The sequence below is a fragment of the Garra rufa genome, chromosome 20, assembly GCF_049309525.1.
Source record: "Garra rufa chromosome 20, GarRuf1.0, whole genome shotgun sequence".
Classification (NCBI taxonomy): Eukaryota; Metazoa; Chordata; class Actinopteri; order Cypriniformes; family Cyprinidae; genus Garra; species Garra rufa.
Window position 1 is genome coordinate 5,393,688 of NC_133380.1, and position 22,907 is coordinate 5,416,594.

At 31.9% G+C, this 22,907-nt stretch overlaps 1 protein-coding gene across 1 annotated transcript in view; it reads left to right on the forward strand.

Moving 5' to 3' along the window:
* megf6b (multiple EGF-like-domains 6b) overlaps positions 1–22,907 on the forward strand; it is a 99,447-nt gene that overhangs the window by 54,354 nt on the left and 22,186 nt on the right. Inside the window, exons 9-18 of the mRNA XM_073826379.1 lie at positions 474–596; positions 11,595–11,717; positions 14,192–14,317; positions 16,939–17,061; positions 17,235–17,357; positions 19,560–19,697; positions 19,785–19,907; positions 19,985–20,107; positions 21,688–21,852; positions 22,702–22,833. Of these exons, the coding sequence (XP_073682480.1) occupies positions 474–596; positions 11,595–11,717; positions 14,192–14,317; positions 16,939–17,061; positions 17,235–17,357; positions 19,560–19,697; positions 19,785–19,907; positions 19,985–20,107; positions 21,688–21,852; positions 22,702–22,833 (1,299 nt within the window). The remainder of the gene's footprint in view (positions 1–473; positions 597–11,594; positions 11,718–14,191; positions 14,318–16,938; positions 17,062–17,234; positions 17,358–19,559; positions 19,698–19,784; positions 19,908–19,984; positions 20,108–21,687; positions 21,853–22,701; positions 22,834–22,907) is intronic.

Here is a 22,907-nt window from a genome sequence, read left to right on the forward strand (position 1 = left end):
ATAAAAAAAAAACATTATTGTCAAGTCCTGTTAAAGTGAAGAACAGCTGAATGTGTCTTTGATTACATATATGATTTACTCACTGGCAGCAGACTGTCATGGGCAAAACCACTTTTTATTATGACTATGTTTTAGTATGGCAATGAATTTCCACCTCAGATGACCCATGCAATGAGTTTGTGAGTCTTATTCCAGACTCTCTACATACAAAATAATAAACCAAAAAATTGTATTTATCTTATTTTATAAAATAACTATAGCAATAGTAATAGTGATGCTTAATTTAGCAAACAGTTCTGTCAGCTGGTCATAATGCATCCTCATACACGAGGATCAAGTTTCATAATTGGTCTGCATGAATATGTTTATTGGTCTCCCAAGTTGTAAACATTTGGAAGCGATTGTCTAAACTGTTGCAAATCTGTAAACAATCCACTGTAGACTGTAATGTGTTTGCTTTCTCTTGCTGTCAGATGTAAATGAGTGCGAAGAGACCAACGGAGGGTGTGAAGCTCTGTGCTGTAACACCATCGGGAGTTTCTACTGCAAGTGTCCCGCAGGTCAAGAGCTCAAAGAGGACGGCAAGACCTGCCAAGGTGAGTCCCATCTGCTCTTCCCTAAGCTGTTTCTGTCTGCAAAGATGGTGCGCTCACCAGAATGCCAGTCAAACTCATTGCATGTGGGTTCTATTTCCTGTTTGTTCCGTTTGGCTAGGAAAGTTAGAATTTATAACTTCCTTCTTGGAGAAGTTGAACAGAACGTCTCTTGGAAACTTGTGTAGAAATCTAGAATTTGGAGGACATTTACTATTGTGCGGTTAAAATATACATAGTAATAAACCCATTTAACAAATGTTTGGAGAGACAGATTTGCTGATTATTGTACAGTACGTCTTTAGAACAATTGGTGGCATTGAGAACCTACATTTATCAAGCACAATTTGGTTTCCAGGAGATGTCTTAGATGGCAATCAGAGAAACTGGAAACTTTTTCTGGAAGTGTTAAATGCCCCATTTGCCAGCAAATTTCTTTGAAGTCACATTCTCTAACTGTGGCTCGTACTCTTGGGCCAGATCTGAAACCTCAAGTCTGGTTTTCGGCAAAGATGCTTTGGCATGGTAGATCTTTTCCCATGTCCAGAACAACTGCACAAAATAACACCATTTGCCCAAGTGTTCTTATTCAGCATTTAACAGAGAGCACATGTAGAGGGACAATTGAATTGAACAAATTAACTGTCAGTTATTACTGTTACGGTCATTAGTACATAATAACAGATGTTATGACTTTAATTTTTTAATTTTGTTTTGTTTGTAGATACAATGATAAATAGAAAGACAGACAGAATGATAGACAGAACGATAGATAGAATGATAGAATGTTAGAACGATAGAGCAATAGAACGATAAATAGACAGAGAACGATAGACAGAATGTAAGAACTATATAGAGCAATAGAGAGATAGAATGACAGAGCAATAGAGAGTAATAAAACAATTAATATAGATATGGATCGAGAGATAGATAGAATGATAGAACAATAGAGATGGACAGAATGATAGAGCAAAAGATAGAAAGATAGGTAGCATGATAGAGCAATAGAACAATAAATAGAGCGATGATAGAGTGATAGCAATATGATAGAGCGACTGATAGAGCAATAGAGTGAAAGAGATAGAATGATAGAGCAATAGAGCGATAAATAGAGAGGTGGATAGAGAGAGATAGAATGATAAATAGAGATTGATAGAAAGAGAATGATAGAACAATAGATAGAGAGATAGAATGATAAATGGGGCGATAGATGAATAGATAGAATGATAGAGCGATAGATAGAGAGATGGAACGAAAGATGGACAGATAGAGAGAGCGATATATAGAGCAATAAATGGAACAATGGAGCGATAGAACGATAAATAGAGAGATAGATGATAAAGTAATAGATAATACGATAGATAGAGTGATAGATGGAATGATAGAACAATAGAGAGATAGAGCAATAGAATGATAAATAGAGATATGGATAAAGAGAGATGATAGAGCAATAGATAGAGAGATAGAACAATAGATGGACAGATAGATAGAGAGATGGATGGAGTGATAGAATGATAGATGAGAGAGAGCAATAGAGTGATAGAACGATGCATTGAGAGAGATAGAGCGATAGATGGAGAGATAGAACAATAGATGGACAGAGAGCAATAGATCAAATGATAGAAAGAGCGATAAAACGATAAATTGAGATGGATCGAATGATAGAGCGATAAAGAGAGAACGATAGATGGACAGAGCGATAGAGTGATAGAGTGAGAGCCATAGAATGATTATTTGAGAGATGTATAGAATGATAGAGCAATAGATAGAACAAAAGATAGCTGGAATGCTAGATTCACAGTGTGATAAGTGTGATAGAATGATAGAGTGATAGAGTGAGAGTGATAGAACGATAAATAGAGAGATAGATTGATGATATAGCAATAGAGAGATAGATGGACAGAGCATTAGATGAAGAGAGAGCGATAGAACGATAAATTGAGAGATGGATAGAATGATAGAGAGATAGATGGAGAGAGAGCGATAAGAGTGAGAGTGACAGAGCGATAAATTGAGAAATGGATAGACTGATAGAGTGATAAAGAAAGAGAGAACAATAGATGGATCGAATGATAGAGCGATAGATAGAAGGATAAATAGAGAGATGGATAGAGATAGAAGGGAGCAATAAATAGAGAGAGATAGAACAATTGAGCGATAGAGAGATAGATAGAACGATAAATAAAGAAATAAATAGAGAGAGAGTTTATAGAGCGATAGAACGATAGAATAATAGAGAGATAGAATGATAGAGCGATTGATAGAATGATAGATATATAGAGAGCATTAGACAGATAAATAGAACGATTGATCAATTGATGGATCGATAGATAGATAAATAGACAGACGGATAGATGGATGAATGGACAGACAGTCAGACAGACAGACAGACAGACAGACAGACAGCTGAAATTGAATAAGTCATATTTATTGTTCATTTCCAGCACAGTTTAATCACTGGTTAAATCACGTGACTCTGAAAATCCTCAGAAACGCTGAAGAACGCTGGAATTCGGTCAAAGTTTAACCCAGTTCCTGTGCTTGTATTCAAAAGTCTCTCACAGTGTTTGTGTGTGTATATATATATATAAATGACAGTAATGTGTTTGGCCACAGGAGACCGCTTCTCTCTCTGCTGCTTCATATCCTTCTGAGAAATGCCACTGTGAGATTTATTCATCTTTCTGATGTTTCAGATATTTGCATTCATCCTACAGATGGTTTAGATCTTGTAACTCTTTCATATTAAACCGAATCCTGCGTCACATACTTTATATCAACTTGAATGCCAGCTAAAACTTTGTCGGCTTCATGCACAGGTATAAATCCTCATATTTTGCGATGAAATGATAACATCATAAACCAATTTTAATTATGCATAAAACAGGATTATCAGGAAAATACTGGACTGCAGAATACAGCAATACAGTAATACAATAATAATACTTTCATATGACTTCATGGCAGGCGAAATGTAAACAGCAGAATTAATTCCACTCTCAAGTTTTACACTCATGCAAAAGTGTTGTGGAATACACGAGGAGGAGAGAGTGAGTCAGATGAAGAGTTTTTCACAGGCAGGGAGGGAATAAAACCTGCCGCTTGAGTCCGTCCCTCTCAGACTGTGCAGACTTTCATGAGCCATTTGCTGCTTTTACAATCATATATATGTGATTCAGTATCTGGTGAATCATGACAGGCTTGTTTCTGTTGTGTCTGGTGTGTATTGGGATTAATTTTCGTCCAGTTGATCTGGCTTATTATTCTGGTTATTGGCACCATTTGAGACACTGCCATAGGCCGCACTGTTTCCATGGATACAACCGATTCACTATGGGATACCAGATACCAGGTGAGAACTTTTATTGGTCCTTGTAAACTGAGGACTTCCACTTGAGCTGCTCTGCATTAGCGTGTAGTAATAGTTTCTGTGTAGTTAAGAAATATAATGTTCCAAAGTGTTACAAATATTTGTCTAGAAATAGTTTATGCATTTCTTATATATAATAGGTATAAAAGTTTTCATCCTAATTGTATTTTATATTTTTGTATTTTTTATATTGTATATTTGTTTATTATTGTATTTAACTTTTATTTTTATTTCAGTTTTATTTGTAGTTTTAGTTAAGTTATTAATTATTAATAATACATAATTATATTATAATATATTATATTATTAGTCGTTTTTATTTCTATTTAACTTCTATTTTTGTTTTAGTTTATTTGTAGTTTTAGTTTTTTATTTGTAAACATATTTTATTAAAGATTTTTTTATTAGTTTAGTTTAATTATTAATAATACATATATTATTAGTCGTTTTTATTTATATTTATTTTTTATTTTTGTTTTAGTTTTTTAAATTTAAGTTCTTTATTTTATGCATATTTTACTAAAGTTTTATTTATTAGTTTAGTTGAATTATTAATTATAGTAATAATAAATATTTATATTATAATATATTATATTATGCATTCCTTTTATATAATAGTATTACATTTTCCACTCAGCATTGATATTTTAGTTTTTCATCTTAATTTTTTTGTGCTTCTATTTTTATTCTTATTTTTTATTTCTGTTTAACTTTTATTTTTAATTCAGTTTTATTTGTAATAATTTTAGTACTTTATCTTATCTCTTTTATTTCATTTAATTGCCAAGAAGCAACATTTCTAATTGCTAATAATTTTATTTATTGGTTTAGTTGAGTTATTAATTATATTCAACTTCAACTATTATTAATAAATAATTATTATATTGTATTAATTCAGGCATTTCTTATGTAATATAGTATTACATATTTTGACTTAGCTTTTATATTTTTCATCTTAAGTTTATAGTCATTTTATTTTAGTAGTTATTTTAAGTAGTCATTTTTATTTAATTTTGTTCATTTTATTTTTTTTAGTTTATTTGTAATAATTTTAGTACTTTATCTTCAACATATTTTTTATTTCGTTTAGTTGCCAAGAAGAATTTTTTTGTTTAAGTTTAGTTGAATTTATAATAATAATAATAATAATAATAATTATAATTATAATAATAATTATTATTATTATATTATATTATATTATATATTTATTTTCTAATAATTATATTTTATTTATATAAATAATTTTATTTTGTCAGTTTTATTTTAATTATTAAAACTGTTTTAATAGTTAAGAATAACTTCAAAAATAAGTTTAGAATAACAAAACTAATGTTCATTCAGTGTTGAGTAAGTTACTCTAAAAAGTAATTAATTAATAGCTACTAATTAAATCTTTAACAGTTTTATTAGATTACTGTACTGATTATATAAAAAGTGTTATTCAATACAAATTACACTTAAAATGTATATTTAATTTTCAAATAAATTCTATAAAATTGTACAAGTTATTCTTGACCTGACCAAAGTAGCGAAAGTTACATTTGAAACACAAATTTTAACATCAAATGTTACATTTTGTTGTCAAATCCACAAAATATGGTTGTATGATTTGATTTCTCAATTATTAAAATGATTAGCAAGCATCAGTAATGATTTCCATGTTTAAACTGTCTAAAACATCTTGTTAACAGTATAAGGTCATCAGTGTTTTAGACAGGAACACAGTCAGGAACTTCCTCGCTGACTCGGCGTGCCCGGACGCCTCCAGCTACATCTATAAACACTTCAGCGTTCCAGAGCATTCAGTAGAAGCCAAACCAAATGCTTTCACCAATGTGGGGAAACATTTCTTGGTAATTTAATTAAAACCCAAACCAAACAGCAGTGTAGATGGAAAGTGAGCTCCGCTCTGCCAGCTTTCCTGGCTGGAGACACTTATCTGGCGCAGGCATGAATCAGTGGCTCAGAGTCAGCAAAAGTAGTTGCAGTATTACTACAGCAAACCAGAACTATCCTCTGAAATGCCAAGCCAGATACTGGATTTGAGAGGGCTGCGGTAATCGGCGAGATTGGTGAATATTGTGTTTTGGCGACTGCTATCGCATCTGCCTTAAAGGCTGTTATTATGAACAGAATCTGCGGTGATTTGCTAAAAGATGCCACAAAAAAAATTAAAGACGTCAGCTCAGTTCGAGGATTGTTTGATGGTTAGTATTGGAAAGAAAATCGCGAATTGTTTAACAAATGGCAATGAAAGCAAATGGAAAGATGCACGTTTTCCCAAGATTCAGATCTCAAACTATGCTTTTGTTATTGTTATTAGTCATTTTAATTTCTATAAAATTTAATTTTAGTTTATTTGTAATAATTTTAGTACTTTATCTTAAACATATTTTATGTGTGTGTGTGTATGTGTGTGTGTGTGTATATATATATATATATATATATATATATATATGTGTGTATATATATATATATATATATATATATATATATATATATATTTATTTCTTTTAAAATTTTATTTGTATTTTAGTTTATTTGTAATAATTTTAGTATTTTATCTTAAACATTTTATTTCTAAAATACTCTAATTATTCTAATTTCTGTTTGTTTTATTTATTAGTTTATTTAATTATTATATTACATTGTTATAAATAAAAAGTAAAAAAAATATTATGAATTTAAAAAAATATAATTATATTAATACTTATTATTTTATATTATATTATATTATGAATAAAAAGTAAAAAAAAATAAACATTTATAAAAATAGAAATCTTTGTAACCAAATAAACTATGGTTAAAAATATTATTTGAATTCAGCAAGATTGTTTTGTGTTTATTATATTATATTATATTTTATTTTATTAAAATAATATGTTATTATATTATATTATATTTTAAATAAAATGAAAAAAAAAACTGCATTTAATAAAAATCTAAATCTTTGTAACAATATACACTACCATTATTTTTTTTATCTGCATGAATGTTATATTAATGTTTATTATATTGATCTTACAGCAAGCAAAATTGGTGAGAAAATGTTTTGAATTGTCTTTGAAATTATTTAATAAGTAAAAAGGCCTATTTTAACATATTTACAGCAAAGTTAATCATTTGCATGCTTTGCAGGAAGCCTGTGATTATTGAGGCCTCCTGCCATCTCAGTCAGTAATTAAGATTCCACGTAGGTAAACAACCGGCTGGTTCCCATTACCAGTCGACTTTATGTACTGTTTAGTGCCAGCTATCCTATAGTACCATCAATACTCGCATAGACTTAAAATTGAGCTCAGCTGGTGAACTACGTAAAAAGATTGTTACCAGATTTACATAACTTCTTTAGTCAAACTTCAACTAAAGATGTTTTGTCCGTGCCTGATTTGATCAAGCACTCACAGGAAAACTGTATATTCCATTTGGCTCCTATTACAGAATTACAGCTATTAATGTAAAACCGGCCAATCAAAACATCTCCTGCGGTGATGTCACGAGGTGACAGAAACACAAAGCTGGTCATTAGTATATTACAGGTCAAAGGTCGCTCAAACACAAAGCTCGTGTGTTCGTTTTGGAGTCGGTGGCGCTTGCGTTGGCGGCGTCTGACAGGTTTTGTTTGGAGAGAAAGCAGCGTACAGGCTACAGAGACCTGCCGCGGGATCGTATAGATCTAGACGCTCGTAACTGACTGATTTTTAGGATTTTTTCCTCTTAGTGGGAGAGGACACCCTCAGGAGCGGCCTGCCAATCTGCTCCGCTCTGCTGGTGATCTTTATGGTCAAATCAACAAGAGTCCACTGCCTGTGTATTTGAGTTTCATGTTGGTTTACTCTGAATCAAGCAGCAAAAATGTGGCAGAAACATTTATTTCTGAACTCTACAGCTTCTTTGAGACTGTCATTTCTCAAGATACAAGCTACTCATCTATCTATCTATCTATCTATCTATCTATCTATCTATCTATCTATCTATCTATCTATCTATCTATCTATCTATCTATCTATCTATCTATCTATCTATCTATCTATCGTTCTATCGTTCTATCGTTCTATCTATCTATCGTTCTATCGCTCTATATCGTTCTGTCATTCTATCTATCGTTCTGTTCTATTTATCAATATATCTGTCTATCTATATCTATCTATATCGATCTATCTATCGTTCTATCATTCATATATATCGTTTTATCATTCATATATATATTGTTCTGTCATTCTATTCGTTCTATCGTTCTATCATTCTGTTCTATTTATCAATATATCTGTCTATCTATATCTATCTATATCGATCTATCTATCGTTCTATCATTCATATATATCGTTTTATCATTCATGTATACTGTTCTATCTATCTATCTATCTATCTATCTATCTATCTATCTATCTATCTATCTATCTGTCTATTGTTCTATCATTCGTATATATCGTTTTTTCATTCATTCTGTCATTCTATCTATCTATCTATCTATCTATCTATCTATCTATCTATCTATCTATCTATCTATCTATCTATCTATCTATCTATCTATCTATCTATCTATCTATCTATCTATCTGTCTATCTATCTATCTATCTATCTATCTATCTATCTATCGCTCTATCGCTCTATCGTTCTGTCATTCTATCTATCGTTCTGTTCTATTTATCGATATATCTGTCTATCTATATCGATCTATCTATCGTTCTATCATTCATATATGTCGTTTTATCATTCATGTATACTGTTCTATCTATCTATCTATCTATCTATCTATCTATCTATCTATCTATCTATCTATCTATCTATCTATCTATCTATCTATCTATCTATCTATCTATCTATCTATCTATCTATCTATCTATCTATCTATCTATCTATCTGTCTATTGTTCTATCATTCGTATATATCGTTTTTTCATTCATTCTGTCATTCTATCTATCTATCTATCTATCTATCTATCTATCTATCTATCTATCTATCTATCTATCTATCTATCTATCTATCTATCTATCTATCTGTCTATTGTTCTATCATTCGTATATATCGTTTTTTCATTCATTCTGTCATTCTATCTATCTATCTATCTATCTATCTGTCTGTCTGTCTGTCTGTCTGTCTGTCTGTCTGTCTGTCTATCTATCTATCTATCTATCTATCTATCTATCTATCTATCTATCTATCTATCTGTCTATCTGTCTATCTGTCTATCTGTCTATCTATCTATCTATCTATCTATCTATCTATCTATCTATCTATCTATCTGTCTATTGTTCTATCATTCGTATATATCGTTTTTTCATTCATTCTGTCATTCTATCTATCTATCTATCTATCTATCTATCTATCTATCTATCTATCTATCTATCTATCTATCTATCTATCTATCTATCTATCTATCTATCTATCTATCTATCTATCTATCTATCTATCTATCTATCTATCTATCTATCTATCTATCTGTCTATTGTTCTATCATTCGTATATATCGTTTTTTCATTCATTCTGTCATTCTATCTATCTATCTATCTATCTATCTATCTATCTATCTATCTATCTATCTATCTATCTATCTATCTATCTATCTATCTATCTATCTATCTATCTATCTATCTATCTATCTATCTATCTATCTATCTGTCTGTCTGTCTGTCTGTCTGTCTGTCTGTCTATCTATCTATCTATCTATCTATCTATCTATCTATCTATCTATCTATCTATCTATCGCTCTATCGCTCTATCGCTCTATCGCTCTATCGTTCTGTCATTCTATCTATCGTTCTGTTCTATTTATCGATATATCTGTCTATCTATATCTATCTATCTATCGTTCTATCATTCATATATATCGTTTTATCATTCATGTATACTGTTCTATCTATCTATCTATCTATCTATCTATCTATCTATCTATCTATCTATCTATCTATCTATCTATCTATCTATCTATCTATCTATCTATCTATCTATCTATCTATCTATCTGTCTATTGTTCTATCATTCGTATATATCGTTTTTTCATTCATTCTGTCATTCTATCTATCTATCTATCTATCTATCTATCTATCTATCTATCTATCTATCTATCTATCTATCTATCTATCTATCTATCTATCTATCTATCTATCTGTCTATCTGTCTATCTATCTATCTATCTATCTATCTATCTATCTATCTATCTATCTATCTATCTATCTATCTATCTATCTATCTATCGCTCTATCGCTCTATCGTTCTGTCATTCTATCTATCGTTCTGTTCTATTTATCGATATATCTGTCTATCTATATCGATCTATCTCTCGTTCTATCTATCGTTCTGTCATTTGTATATATCGTTCTGTCATTCTATCTATCATTCTATCGTTCTATCTATCGTTCGATTGTTCTATCTATCTGTCGTTCTTTCGTTCTATCTGTCGTTCTATCTGTCGTTCTATATCATTCTATATTCTATCCTTTTATCTATCAATTTATCTATCATTCTAGCTGTCTGTTATCTTTCTTTCATTCTTTCTATCATTCTTTTTGTTGTTCTACCTTTCTATCTTTCAATCTTTCTATAATTCTATTGCTCTATTCTATTCTTTCTATTGTTCTATTGTTCTTTCTATCGCTGTTGTTTTATTGTTCTGTCTGCTGCTTTATCTTTTTGTCATTCTATCGATCTATCTATCGATCTATCTATCGATCGTTCCATCATTTTGTCTATCGTTCTAGCTATCTAGCTATCTATCTATCATTTTTAGCTTTCTATCGTTCTTTCTATCATTCTACCCTTTTAACAAAGTTGTAAAGAAAATAAATATTAATGGAGCATGTTTTCTGCTTTAAATTTCATTTCTGTTACTTGTTTTTTTTACTAACAATTTCTGAGTGAAAATGTTTTAAAGTAAATCCTACACCAGTTTTTTTCATGTTTTTTCCCAAATAATTACAAAGAAATAGCAAAAAAACCTGCACTGAATTCCATTTTCAGATGTTCAAACATTCAACATAAAAGATGATCAGTGAATCTGAGTCTGATACATTTGATTCACTGATACATTTTAACTGATTTATTTAAATGACTCACTGATACAAGTCAGGCATCCTAACATTTTACATTCGTGGAGAGAAAATACATATACATATATAAACATCTAAACATATATAGTTTACACTCATGAAGTCAAGCAACATGGGAAAGACACTTTAGTTTAGGGATAGCAACTGTGCCAGTGGAGCATGTTTGTCTTAAAGCTGATCTCAGAGCAGTAACGCTGTCTTTCCCAATAGGCCATGACTCTGTTAGCTCTGATCTCAGTGGGAAGTATAGGTTTAAAAGCCACAAAACTGTTTGAAAACCTGCAACATCTCAGTGAACCGTGAATGTACTTGTTTTCTCTTTCTTGTGGTTTGCGCTTTATCTTGATGGTAAGCATGTGGAACAAATGGCCACTTCAAGTTGTTTATTTGTAATCTTACTGCTTCAGTTTATACAAAAGGAGTTTGGTTATTTATTTACTCCTGATGTCAGACGTTTTTCCCAGGCCAACAGATTCTGTTTTGAATTTCGACCAACTGACTTTGTTCCGGTACCAGACCATAACTGAATCTGAAGAATGTTTAATAACATTATTATATTGTGTGCTATATGTTCTTCCGCAGATATTGACGAATGCCAGGTGCATAACGGCGGCTGCCAGCACAAGTGTGTGAACACCAGGGGTTCGTATCACTGCCAGTGTAACGCTGGATCTCGCCTGCACGTGGACGGACGCACATGCATCGGTAAAACACACACACAGCCAAACCAAACCTGCCCTGGCTCATGATTCACCCCAAAATCAAAGGACATAAAATTTATATATCTGGCTTGAAGGAAATGAAGCCTGCTTTTAGGACCATTAAGAATGAATTACTGTGTTTTAGCAAAAGTGTGATAGTTTGACCCAGAAACAAGAAATTTTCCCTTTCTATTCTAAAACTGTTTATAAGGGCAAAATATATTGTTCTGTCCATCATCATCTATCATTCTATTATCCATCTATCCATCCACCCACCCATCCATCCATTGTTCTATCATCGTTTCATCCATTATCCATCCATCCATCCATCCATCATCTATCGTTCTATCATCTATCTATCCACCCATCATCCATCCATTGTTCTATCATTGTTCTATCCTTTTATCCATTGTTCTGTCATCCATCATTCCATCTATCATCCATCCATCATCTATTGTTCTATCATCTATCGAATCATCCACCCATCATCCATCCATTGTTCTATCATTTTTCTATCATTCTATCCATTCATCCTTCCATCCATTATTCATCCATCATCATCTATCAATCATCCATCTGTGTATCCGTCCATCATCGATCCATTGTTCTTTCATCCATCGATCCATCCACCCATTGTTTTGTCATTGTTCTATTGTTCTATCCTTCCTTCCATCCATCATCGTTCTATCATTCATCTGTCTATCCATCCATTATCCATCCATCTATTCATCCATTATCATCTGTCCATTCATCCATCATCCATCTCTTCAACCACCCATCATTACCCATTGTTCTGTCATTGTTCTATTGCTCCATCCATCCATCCATCCATCCATCCATCCATCCATCCATTGTTGTATCATAGTTCCATCCATCCATCCATCCATCCATTGTTGTATCATAGTTCCATCCATCCATCCATTGTTGTATCATAGTTCCATCCATCCATCCATCCATCCATTGTTGTATCATAGTTCCATCCATCCATCCATCCATTGTTGTATCATAGTTCCATCCATCCATCCATCCATCCATCCATCCATCCATTGTTGTATCATAGTTCCATCCATCCATCCATCCATCCATTGTTGTATCATAGTTCCATCCATCCATCCATCCATCCATTGTTGTATCATAGTTCCATCCATCCATCCATCCATTGTTGTATCATAGTTCCATCCATCCATCCATCCATTGTTGTATCATAGTTCCATCCATCCATCCATCCATTGTTGTATCATAGTTCCATCCATCCATCCATCCATTGTTGTATCATTGTTCCATCCATCCATTGTTGTATCATTGTTCCATCCATCCATTGTTGTATCATTGTTCCATCCATCCATTGTTGTATCATTGTTCCATCCATCTATTGTTCAGTCATTGTTCCATCCATCCATTGTTCAGTCATTGTTCCATCCATCCATTGTTGTATCATTGTTCCATCCATCCATTGTTCAGTCATTGTTCCATCCATCCATTGTTGAGTCATTGTTCCATCCATCCATTGTTCAGTCATTGTTCCATCCATCCAGTCATTGTTCCATCCATCCAGTCATTGTTCCATCCATCCATCCATCCATCCATTGTTCAGTCATTGTTCCATCCATCCATCCATCCATTGTTCAGTCATTGTTCCATCCATCCATCCATCCATTGTTCAGTCATTGTTCCATCCATCCATCCATCCATTGTTCAGTCATTGTTCCATCCATCCATCCATCCATCCATTGTTCAGTCATTGTTCCATCCATCCATCCATCCATTGTTCAGTCATTGTTCCATCCATCCATCCATCCATTGTTCAGTCATTCTTTCCATCTATCCTTCTATCTGTCAATTGTTTTATCATCCATCTGTCCACCCATCCATCATCTTTTGTTCCATCCATCCGTCCGTCCGTCCATCCATCCATCCCTATCAGTCTATCATCCCTCCATCCATCCCTCCCTATCAGTCTATCAGTCCATATGTCTGTCCTTCCTTTCTTTATTAATTTCATAAATTGACTTCTAAATGAACAAGTCATATTTATGTTACCATCTAAAACATTTGAATTTAACTGACATAATGTACAGTGTAATCCTCCTCTAAAGGTAAAAAGGTAGAGAAATAGAGAATGACAGACAGTTAATCAGACACACAGAGATCAGAGGAAGGAAGCGGAGAATACGATTACAGAACAAATTGCCTTTCTGGCACCGGTCTCTCTGCTGTATGTGTGCTTATAGAGATTGATTTATAATTGAGAAGTTTAAAGTGATTTTCAATGCGTTCCTTCGTTCATGTTTTGGTTGGTTAAGTCATTGATGTTTCTGCAGCAGGAGTCGTTTGAACTCGGGGACTGCTCGAGTCAAACACTTAACGAAGAGTCTTTACTTTATTGTGACTCGTTTGATCCTTAAATTGAATGATAACAGCCCAGTGTTGTCTTCTCAAAGCGTCTCTGTCTGTCTGTCTGTCTGACTGAATGTTTAGCCATCCACTCCTGCAGCGTTGGGAATGGCGGCTGCGAGCATTATTGTGTCCAGCAGACAGCGGGTCATTTCCAGTGTCGCTGCCGACCCGATTACAGACTCGACGCGGATGGGAAACACTGCAAATGTGAGTCTGACCACACTGATGTTCAACAGAAGGGCTTTGCCGTGAGCATTACAGATTTATTTTTTGTAGTGAAGCTCAAAAATGGACAAAGTCATAAAAATAGTCATAATTCAATTACACGTTTTGGAAAGACATACTAATTATGAAGCTTTTTATTAAATACATGATGGGATTTATGTTGTTGTTCACTGCAGATGCTCCAAGTTTAACACCAATGATGTCAAACTCAATTAATAGGATTGGGAGAATTTTTGCAATGAAAAACAGCTTTTGGCGAGAAGTTACTGTATGATTTCAGAAGACTTAAAATTATGCAAAAGTCGTTTATAGTACATTTATGAACCATCTGTGCTGCTCTTTTGTCCTTTTGACATTCAGCATAGATAAAGCCATAAAGGTTTTTGCCAGTATGAAGGAAAATAAATGATGTTTTGTTTGTTTTAATAGTTAAAATTGCATTCATTAGCAATGAATAAAGATAAAACTTGACTGTAATGATCTCCATATGCAGATATGAATGTGTTTTCTCTGATTAACAGGTCACAGTTGAGCTGATTGCTATGTAATGCATAAAAATGTCAATTTCCAGATGCTTGAATATGCTGTTAAGTGTCCTAATGACAGATTTTTAATCTGAACTAGTAATATAAGATGCTCGTTTTATTGTTCAAATGTATTTCAAGCCAAGCGTTTTCATCCTTTGAAGTTCCCAAAGAATCACAAAGACTGCTCAAGGCGATTTAGTGAAAATATGATTTTGGTTTTTGGGATGAGGTTGCCCTTTGATTCACTTGATGACATAATATCACAAACTGGTGACTTCAGCAGGGACATGTCTTTGAGTCTCGTCTCTGAGGTCATCTGAAGTTGAACACAGACTAATGAAGGATCATGATTGCAGAATAATTTCTGCCATTCTGTGTCTGTAAAAGTGTAATTGTTGGCTGGAGACAGATCGTTTCACTGCAGATGTTGGACGGACAGAAACACGTTCAACACTGAGTTTGTGAAAGGAGTTATTCAGAGCGGCTGGATAAGGATGAAGCTTGTATGACAAATGATATAAATATGTTAAATAATCTCACAAAAACATGTTCAGGTCACATTTTACCCCTAATAATAATAATAATAACATTAAGAAAATTACACCAGTTAAAAGTTTTGAACAGTAGGATTTTTAATGTTTTTATTATTATTATTATTTTTAAAGAAGTCTCTTCTGTTCACCAAGCCTGCATTTATTTGATCCAAAGTACATCAAAAATAGAAACATTTTTACTATTTAAAATGACTGTTTTCGTTTTGAATATATTTCAAAATGTAATTAATTCCTATTATTTCAAAGCTGAATGTTTAGTCACGTGATCCTTCAGAAACCATTTTAATATTCTGTTGTTGTTTTTTTCCTGTTTCTTGTTTGCTGCTCAAAAACATTTATTATTATTATGTTGAAAACAGCTGAGTAGAATTTTCCAGGTTTCTTTGATGACTAGAAAGTTCAGAAGAACAGCATTTGTCATAAATATTAATAAAAATATTTTGCAACATTATAAATGTCAATTTAAAGCATCCTTGCTAAATAAAAGTATTATTTCTATAATTCCTTTCTCAAAAATAATACAGACTCCAAGCTTTTGAATGGTGTAGTATATAATGTTACAAAAGCTTTTTATTTCGGATAAATGCTGGTCTTTGGATCTTTCCATTCATCAAAGAATCTGAAAAAATGTACTCAACTGTTTTAAATACTGATAATAATAGTAATAAAAAAGGTTTATTGAACAACAAATCAGCATATTAGAATGATTTCTGAAGGATCATGTGACACTGAAGACTGGAGTAATGATGCTGAAAATTTAGCTTTGATCACAGGAATAAATTACATTTTAAAATATATTAAAATAGAAAACGGCATTTTTTTAAATAGGAGAAATTATATTAAAATTGTAAATATTTAAATATAAAATATATATTTCAAAATGTTACTGTTTTTGCTGTATTTTGGATCAAATAAATGCAGGCTTGGTGAGCAGAAGAGACTTTACATTAAAAAAAAACATTAAATATCTTACTGTTCAAAAACTTTTGACTTGTAGTGTATGTATGAAAGACATTATTTCATGAAATTTCATGAAAAATAATAATTAACATTGCATTGCATATTAGTTACTAAAATACATCTCTCTATATATATATATATACTGTAGATATATATATGAATTTTATTTAAAAAATAATATGCACATACAGAAAGTTAGATGTATTTTAGAAACAATATGCAATGCAATTTGCATTTTGACTTTTTAATGAGAAATATAAGGCACATGTAAATAAAATGTTTTTTTTATTTACAATTGCATAAATGAACAGTAGTATAACAGTAGTATATTGCCATGATATATAAATACTTGCAAATTACAGTAAAATGCAATTTACTGTACATATATATTTGTTACAGAAAAGAGAATGGTGGAGAAAATGTGCATAATTGTCTTAAAAATATTGTAATATTTTGTTTTTTTTCTGGAGTGAAATATAAAATGACAGGTTTTTGACAAGTTCTGTGAGATTCATCTGCTTAGTGCCATTAATAGTAATACAGTCTGTTCTTCTGTCATTAGTGTTGAATCCGTGTGCGGAGCGAAACGGTGGTTGTTCTCAGGAGTGCCACAGGGATGGAGATCAGGCCCGCTGTGGATGTCATCCAGGTTATCTGCTGGCTGAAGATGGCAAGACATGTAAAGGTAAAATGTACCTGGATGGTGACCAGTATTTAGTGTAGATTGTAAAGTTTGTGTCAGATGCTTATAGAATAGAAAGCTGGCATGTCTTTACTGTTGCATTACTCATCATGTATTCATACTCATGTGATTTTTGAAGTTTGGCGTACTTGTTTGTGTGGTTTTTTTTGCATCAGACATTGACGAGTGTCAGGAGGGCCAGGCGGACTGCGCTCACGGTTGTCGTAACACTGTGGGATCCTTCATGTGTGTGTGTCCCGCCGCCTTTGAGTTGGGTGTTGATGGCAAACAGTGCTATCGTGAGTACAAAATACATTAAATCATCACGTTATTCTCTGTAGACTCTTTCAGAGTGTACATTATAGAATACAATAGGAACAAATAAAATATGCACATATATATGCGTGCGTGTGTGTGTGTGTGTGTGTGTGTATATATATATATATATATATATATATATATATATATAATCTAGAATAGAATAGAATATAGATGATATTACACACAAAATAGAATAACATGCAATAAATTTTATGGTTTTTATGGTGCTAAATTGTATTATGCAATAGTTATGATACATATATTACACATAAAATAGATTAAAATGCAATAAAACAGAATTGGTGTGAAATATATTTATGTGAAATACATGCACATTTGATAATGTGTGAATGTTTTTTATTTAACATTAGTTTTTTTTTCAGTACTAAATTATATTTATGCAATAGTTATGATCCATATATTACACACAAAATAGATTAAAATGCAATAAAATAGAATCTGTGTGAAATATATTTATATGTGAAATACATGCACATTTATTAATGTATATATTATTTTTATTTAACATTTAGTATTTTTAGGGGTTTTCATGGTAATAAATTGTATTTATGCAATAGTTATGATAAATATATTACACATAAAATAGAATAAAATGCAATAAAATAGAATCTGTCTAATATGTATATTTGAAATATGTGCACATTTGATCATGTTTAATAATGTTTTTTGTTTAACATTTAGTATTTTTATGGGTTTTTATGCTACAAAATTGTATTTATGCAATAGTTATGATCCATGTATTACACAAAATAGAATAAAATGCAATAAAATAGATCCGGTTTGAAATATATTTTTATGTGAAATACATGCCCGTTTGATAATGTTTTTATTTAACATTTAGTATTATTAGGGGGTTTTATGGTAATAAATTGTATTTATGCAATAGTTATGATCCATTTTTGAGTATAGACCTGAAAGTAAAGTTTTTAACTTAAATCTTAAATGCTTTGAAGCACAGACAAAAAAAATTTAGTCTCTTTTTTGTTTTTTGGCAGATTATTTCTGAAGAGAATTGTATTTTTATGAAAAATGCACATATTGAGACCAAACTTTGTGTGTCTTATAACAAGAATGACCTCAGGCTACCTGCACAGTTTCGGAGCAGTGCCACCTAGTAGTCAGCAGATTCGAAAAATTGCTATTTTTGCTTATAACTTCTGAATGGTTTGTCCAAAAATCACAAAACTAGTCTTTAGATTCGGAGGAGCATGCCGAGTTGAATCATACCCAATTTTCCTATATCAGCCATTTGAATTTGATCATAAAATGCTATATTTTCAGACGCATTGCTGTTTTGTTACGAAACACGATATGTATCTTCGGCACCATGCCCTGACAGTACTCAAAAAATTTAGGGCCAAAAGTTATAAAGAAATTTAAAAAAATGCTAATAACATTTAATTAAATTGGCCTATTGTAGTGAAAGTGATCTAAATTTATTCCTTGGGCCATGCTGAGAACATCAATACCAATTACGCCAAAATTATCCGAACTTCGTTCGCCATTTTGATTAATGTTCAAAACCTACTTTTGCGAACTCCTCCTAGACTATTGGTCCAACTGTCACCAAATTGGACTCGAATTATCTTCAGACAATGCTGGCAAAAAGTTATGGATTTTGTGTCAATATACAAATGTATATGTATATTGTACTGTATGCCAAATCTGAGGCTGTATCTCTGCAAAGCTTTGACATATCTACACCAAACTTTGTCAAAGCTTTGGTGTAAACAAATATTTACACCAAAGCTTTGACATATTGACACCAAACTTTGTGTGTGCCATTGTTTCCTTACACTGACCAAGCCACATCAATTTGGTAGCAGCGCCACCTATTGGTCAAAAGTGATAAGCCATTAAATCATATCACTAGTAGTTTTGTATGATTTTTGAGCCATTTAGACTATAATCGTCTAAAAATGGCCTCAATTACTCATTGCTGCAGTTGGTCTGATGCTTGCTTCTGTAGTGCTTGGCCTCGTAATTGCTGCTTGCAGCTATATTCTCGATTACAACTGTGAGAAATGCAGAAAACTAAAGTTGTTTCAAATTTGAAGTTGATATCACAATTTATTTAGTTTGATTGCAGTACCAAACATTTCCACTAGGTGAAATTAATTTCTCATTCATTCCCAATGCCGTGTGTTTTTCACTCTCAGGTATCGAGATGGAGATTGTAAACAGCTGTGATCATAATAACGGCGGTTGTTCTCATCACTGCGAACATTCAACCGGTGGACCTGTGTGCAGCTGTAATCAAGGTTACCAGCTGGACAACGACCACAAGACCTGCATCGGTAAAGGAAACTAATGTGACCATTTCCTGCTTTACTGTACAAGTACAGTATCCATGTGAGGTAAAGGTGTGTGTTTTCGTCTGTCAGATATAAACGAGTGTGTAGACGGCAGCTCGTGTTGTGAGCACGACTGCACAAACTATCCTGGAGGTTACGAGTGTTACTGTACAGCTGGATATCAACTGAACGGAGATGGATGCAGCTGTGATGGTACGACACTCATAGAGGGAAAAAACAAACATTTCCAGTGATGCAGGAATTTAGATCCACACTGTGTGTGCTTTCAGATATAGACGAGTGTTTGGCTGCAAACGGAGGATGTGATCACACGTGTCAGAACAGCGCCGGGTCCTTCCAGTGCTCTTGCAGACGCGGGTATCGTCTTGATGAAGACAGACACTCATGCATATGTGAGTTTTCATTCCTGTCACAAACCTATATTATATTGTTAGCACATCAAATAAGCTAAATATTCTGCCTTTTAGAATCATTTTAAATGCTTTAACAACAGTCGTTCTAGTTATAAAAGATTCTGTTCTATTCTATTGTATTCTATTCTATATAGATCAAATTGGGGCAATATTTTGCCCACTCTAATGACTTTGAAGGTGAAATGCTTTAGTAAAATTAGAAATTATTCTAGTTTTTAAAAATAGTTTTAGATTTTTGTGTTATGTAATGTTATGTTATAGATCATAAAGGGTAAAGTATTCTGGCCGCTAGAATAACTTAAAGAAGAAATGTAAAAAAAAAACTATTATATTATATTATATTATATTATATTATATTATATTTATATTATATAAATAATATAACAAATATTCTGCCTGCTAGAGTGATTTTACATTTTTAAAAGATGCATTTTAATTCAGTTTTTATTTTTATTTGAATCTATTCTACTCAAATTTGGGAAATATTCTGCGCACTATAATGACTTTCAGAAAGAAATTCTTGTGGTTTTATATGATGATTTTTTTTTTAAATATATTATATTTATAATATAAATAATATATTAGGATGATTATTGCTAGAATGATTTTAATTGCTTCAACAACAGTCATTTTAGTTTTAAGAGATTTTTTATTTTATTCTATTTTGTGTGTTATATTGTATTGTATTATATTTTATTATATAATATTATATCATATTGTTAATAGATCAAATAGGTGAAATATTCTGCCCACAAGAATAATTTCAAACAAGAAATGCTTCAAAAACAGTCATTTTAGTTTTAAAATTTATATCTGTATTATATTATATTATATTTATAATATAAATAATATTATATAACCAATATTCTGCCTGCTAGAATGATTTTAAATGCTTCAACAACAGTCATTTTAGTTTTAAGATATTTTTTATTATTATATTATATTATATTATATTATTAATAGATCAAATAGGTGAAATATTCTGCCCTCTAAAATAATTTAAAATAAGAAATGCTTCAAAAACAGTCATTTTAGCTTTAAATGTTATATCTGTATTGTATTATATTTTATTATATTATATTATATTATATGCATGCTACAAGGATTTTTAATTGCTTTTACTTTTAGATAGCTGAAGAAGAAATGCAATTAGTTTTCAAATTATATTTATTTGTAATTTGTAATTGTAATTAAGTTAAGACTAAAAGAATTAACTTCTCTTGTATATGTTTTTGATGAAAAGGTTTGTTCTGTTTGTAACGTGGGTGTTAATTAACTCCTTGCGATGAAGTGATTTAATGTAAAAACCTAATTTAGTTTAATCAAGGTCTTGGCAACTGCATTTTGCAGTGACTTATTTAAAAGGTCAGGATCAGATGTTTATTCCTTAATGAAAACATGCAAGATTTTAAGTAGCCAAAATTCAAAAATTGAGAATTTTTCACCCAAAGTGCAGATATTGAAGTATAGTTTATGTAATTTAATTTAGGTCCATAAAGTACATTTTTAAGCAAACATAGTGCTTAATTAAAGTAAATGTGTGTGTGTGTGTGTGTCAGTGCTAGAGGAGTCTGTGGAGGCGTTGAGCAGCGGTCAGACGGTGGTTAGACCTCAACCTCAGCTCACCATCCTGCAGGACTATGAGCAGATCCTGGAGCGATACGACGACTATGAGGATGACACGGGAGAACTGCGCGCTGAGAGCACCTTAACAGAGAAATTCAGTAAGAAACACATGAAAACTGTGTTAAAATTGTATATATTGTAGGCTATTATATATCATAATGCATTAGGACTGATTCAAGGCAGTTGTGTTTTATATTTCCATGATGTACTATTATTGTTTTTGTTCATATTTTCAAATAGATTTTTTTTTTTTTATATTTTCAATTTAATTTAGTCATTTTGTTGTGTTTTTGTTTCTTTTAAATATGTCTGTATAATATTTTATTTGTTAGTTTTAGTTTCTTTAGTGTTTATTTGTGACCCTGGACCACAAAACCAGTCATAAGGTTAAATTTGACAAAACTGAGATTTATACATCATATGAAAGCTCAATAAATAAGCTTTCTATTAATGTATGGTTTGTTAGGATAGGACAATATTTGGCCGAGATACATCTATTTGAAATCAAAAATCTGAGGATGCAAAAAAATCAAAAAGACTGAGAAAATCACCTTTAAAGTTGTCCAAATTAGGTTCTTAACAATGCATATTACTAATCAAAAATTACATTTTGATATGTTTACAGTAGGAATTTTACAAAAAATCTTCATGGAACATGATCTTTACTTAATTTCTTAATGATTTTTGGCATAAAAGAAAAATCTAAAATTTTGACCCATACAATGTATTTTTGGCTATTGCTACAAATATACCCCAGCGACTTAAGACTGGTTTTGTGGTCCAGGGTCACATTTTACTTCTGAAATAGTAAATAAATTTCTTTTAGTTTAGTTATTTTAGTACTTACAGTTAAACGAAAATGAGAAATAATAGCTGAAATAATATGAATAATGAAATGTAAAGTAAATGCTTTATTGTAAAACTCCTGTCTGATCTGGTCTGTGCAGTATGTTTGAATGATTCGTTCGGCTTCGACTGCAGTCTGTCGTGTGAGGACTGTGCTAATGGAGGAGTGTGTAACAAACACAGAAACGGCTGTGACTGTCCTGACGGATGGACGGGGATCGTGTGTAATGAGAGTGAGTTTCTCTGAACCAGCCATAACTTAAAAATAAATATTATTTAAAAATATGTAGTTCTGAACACCCAGGCT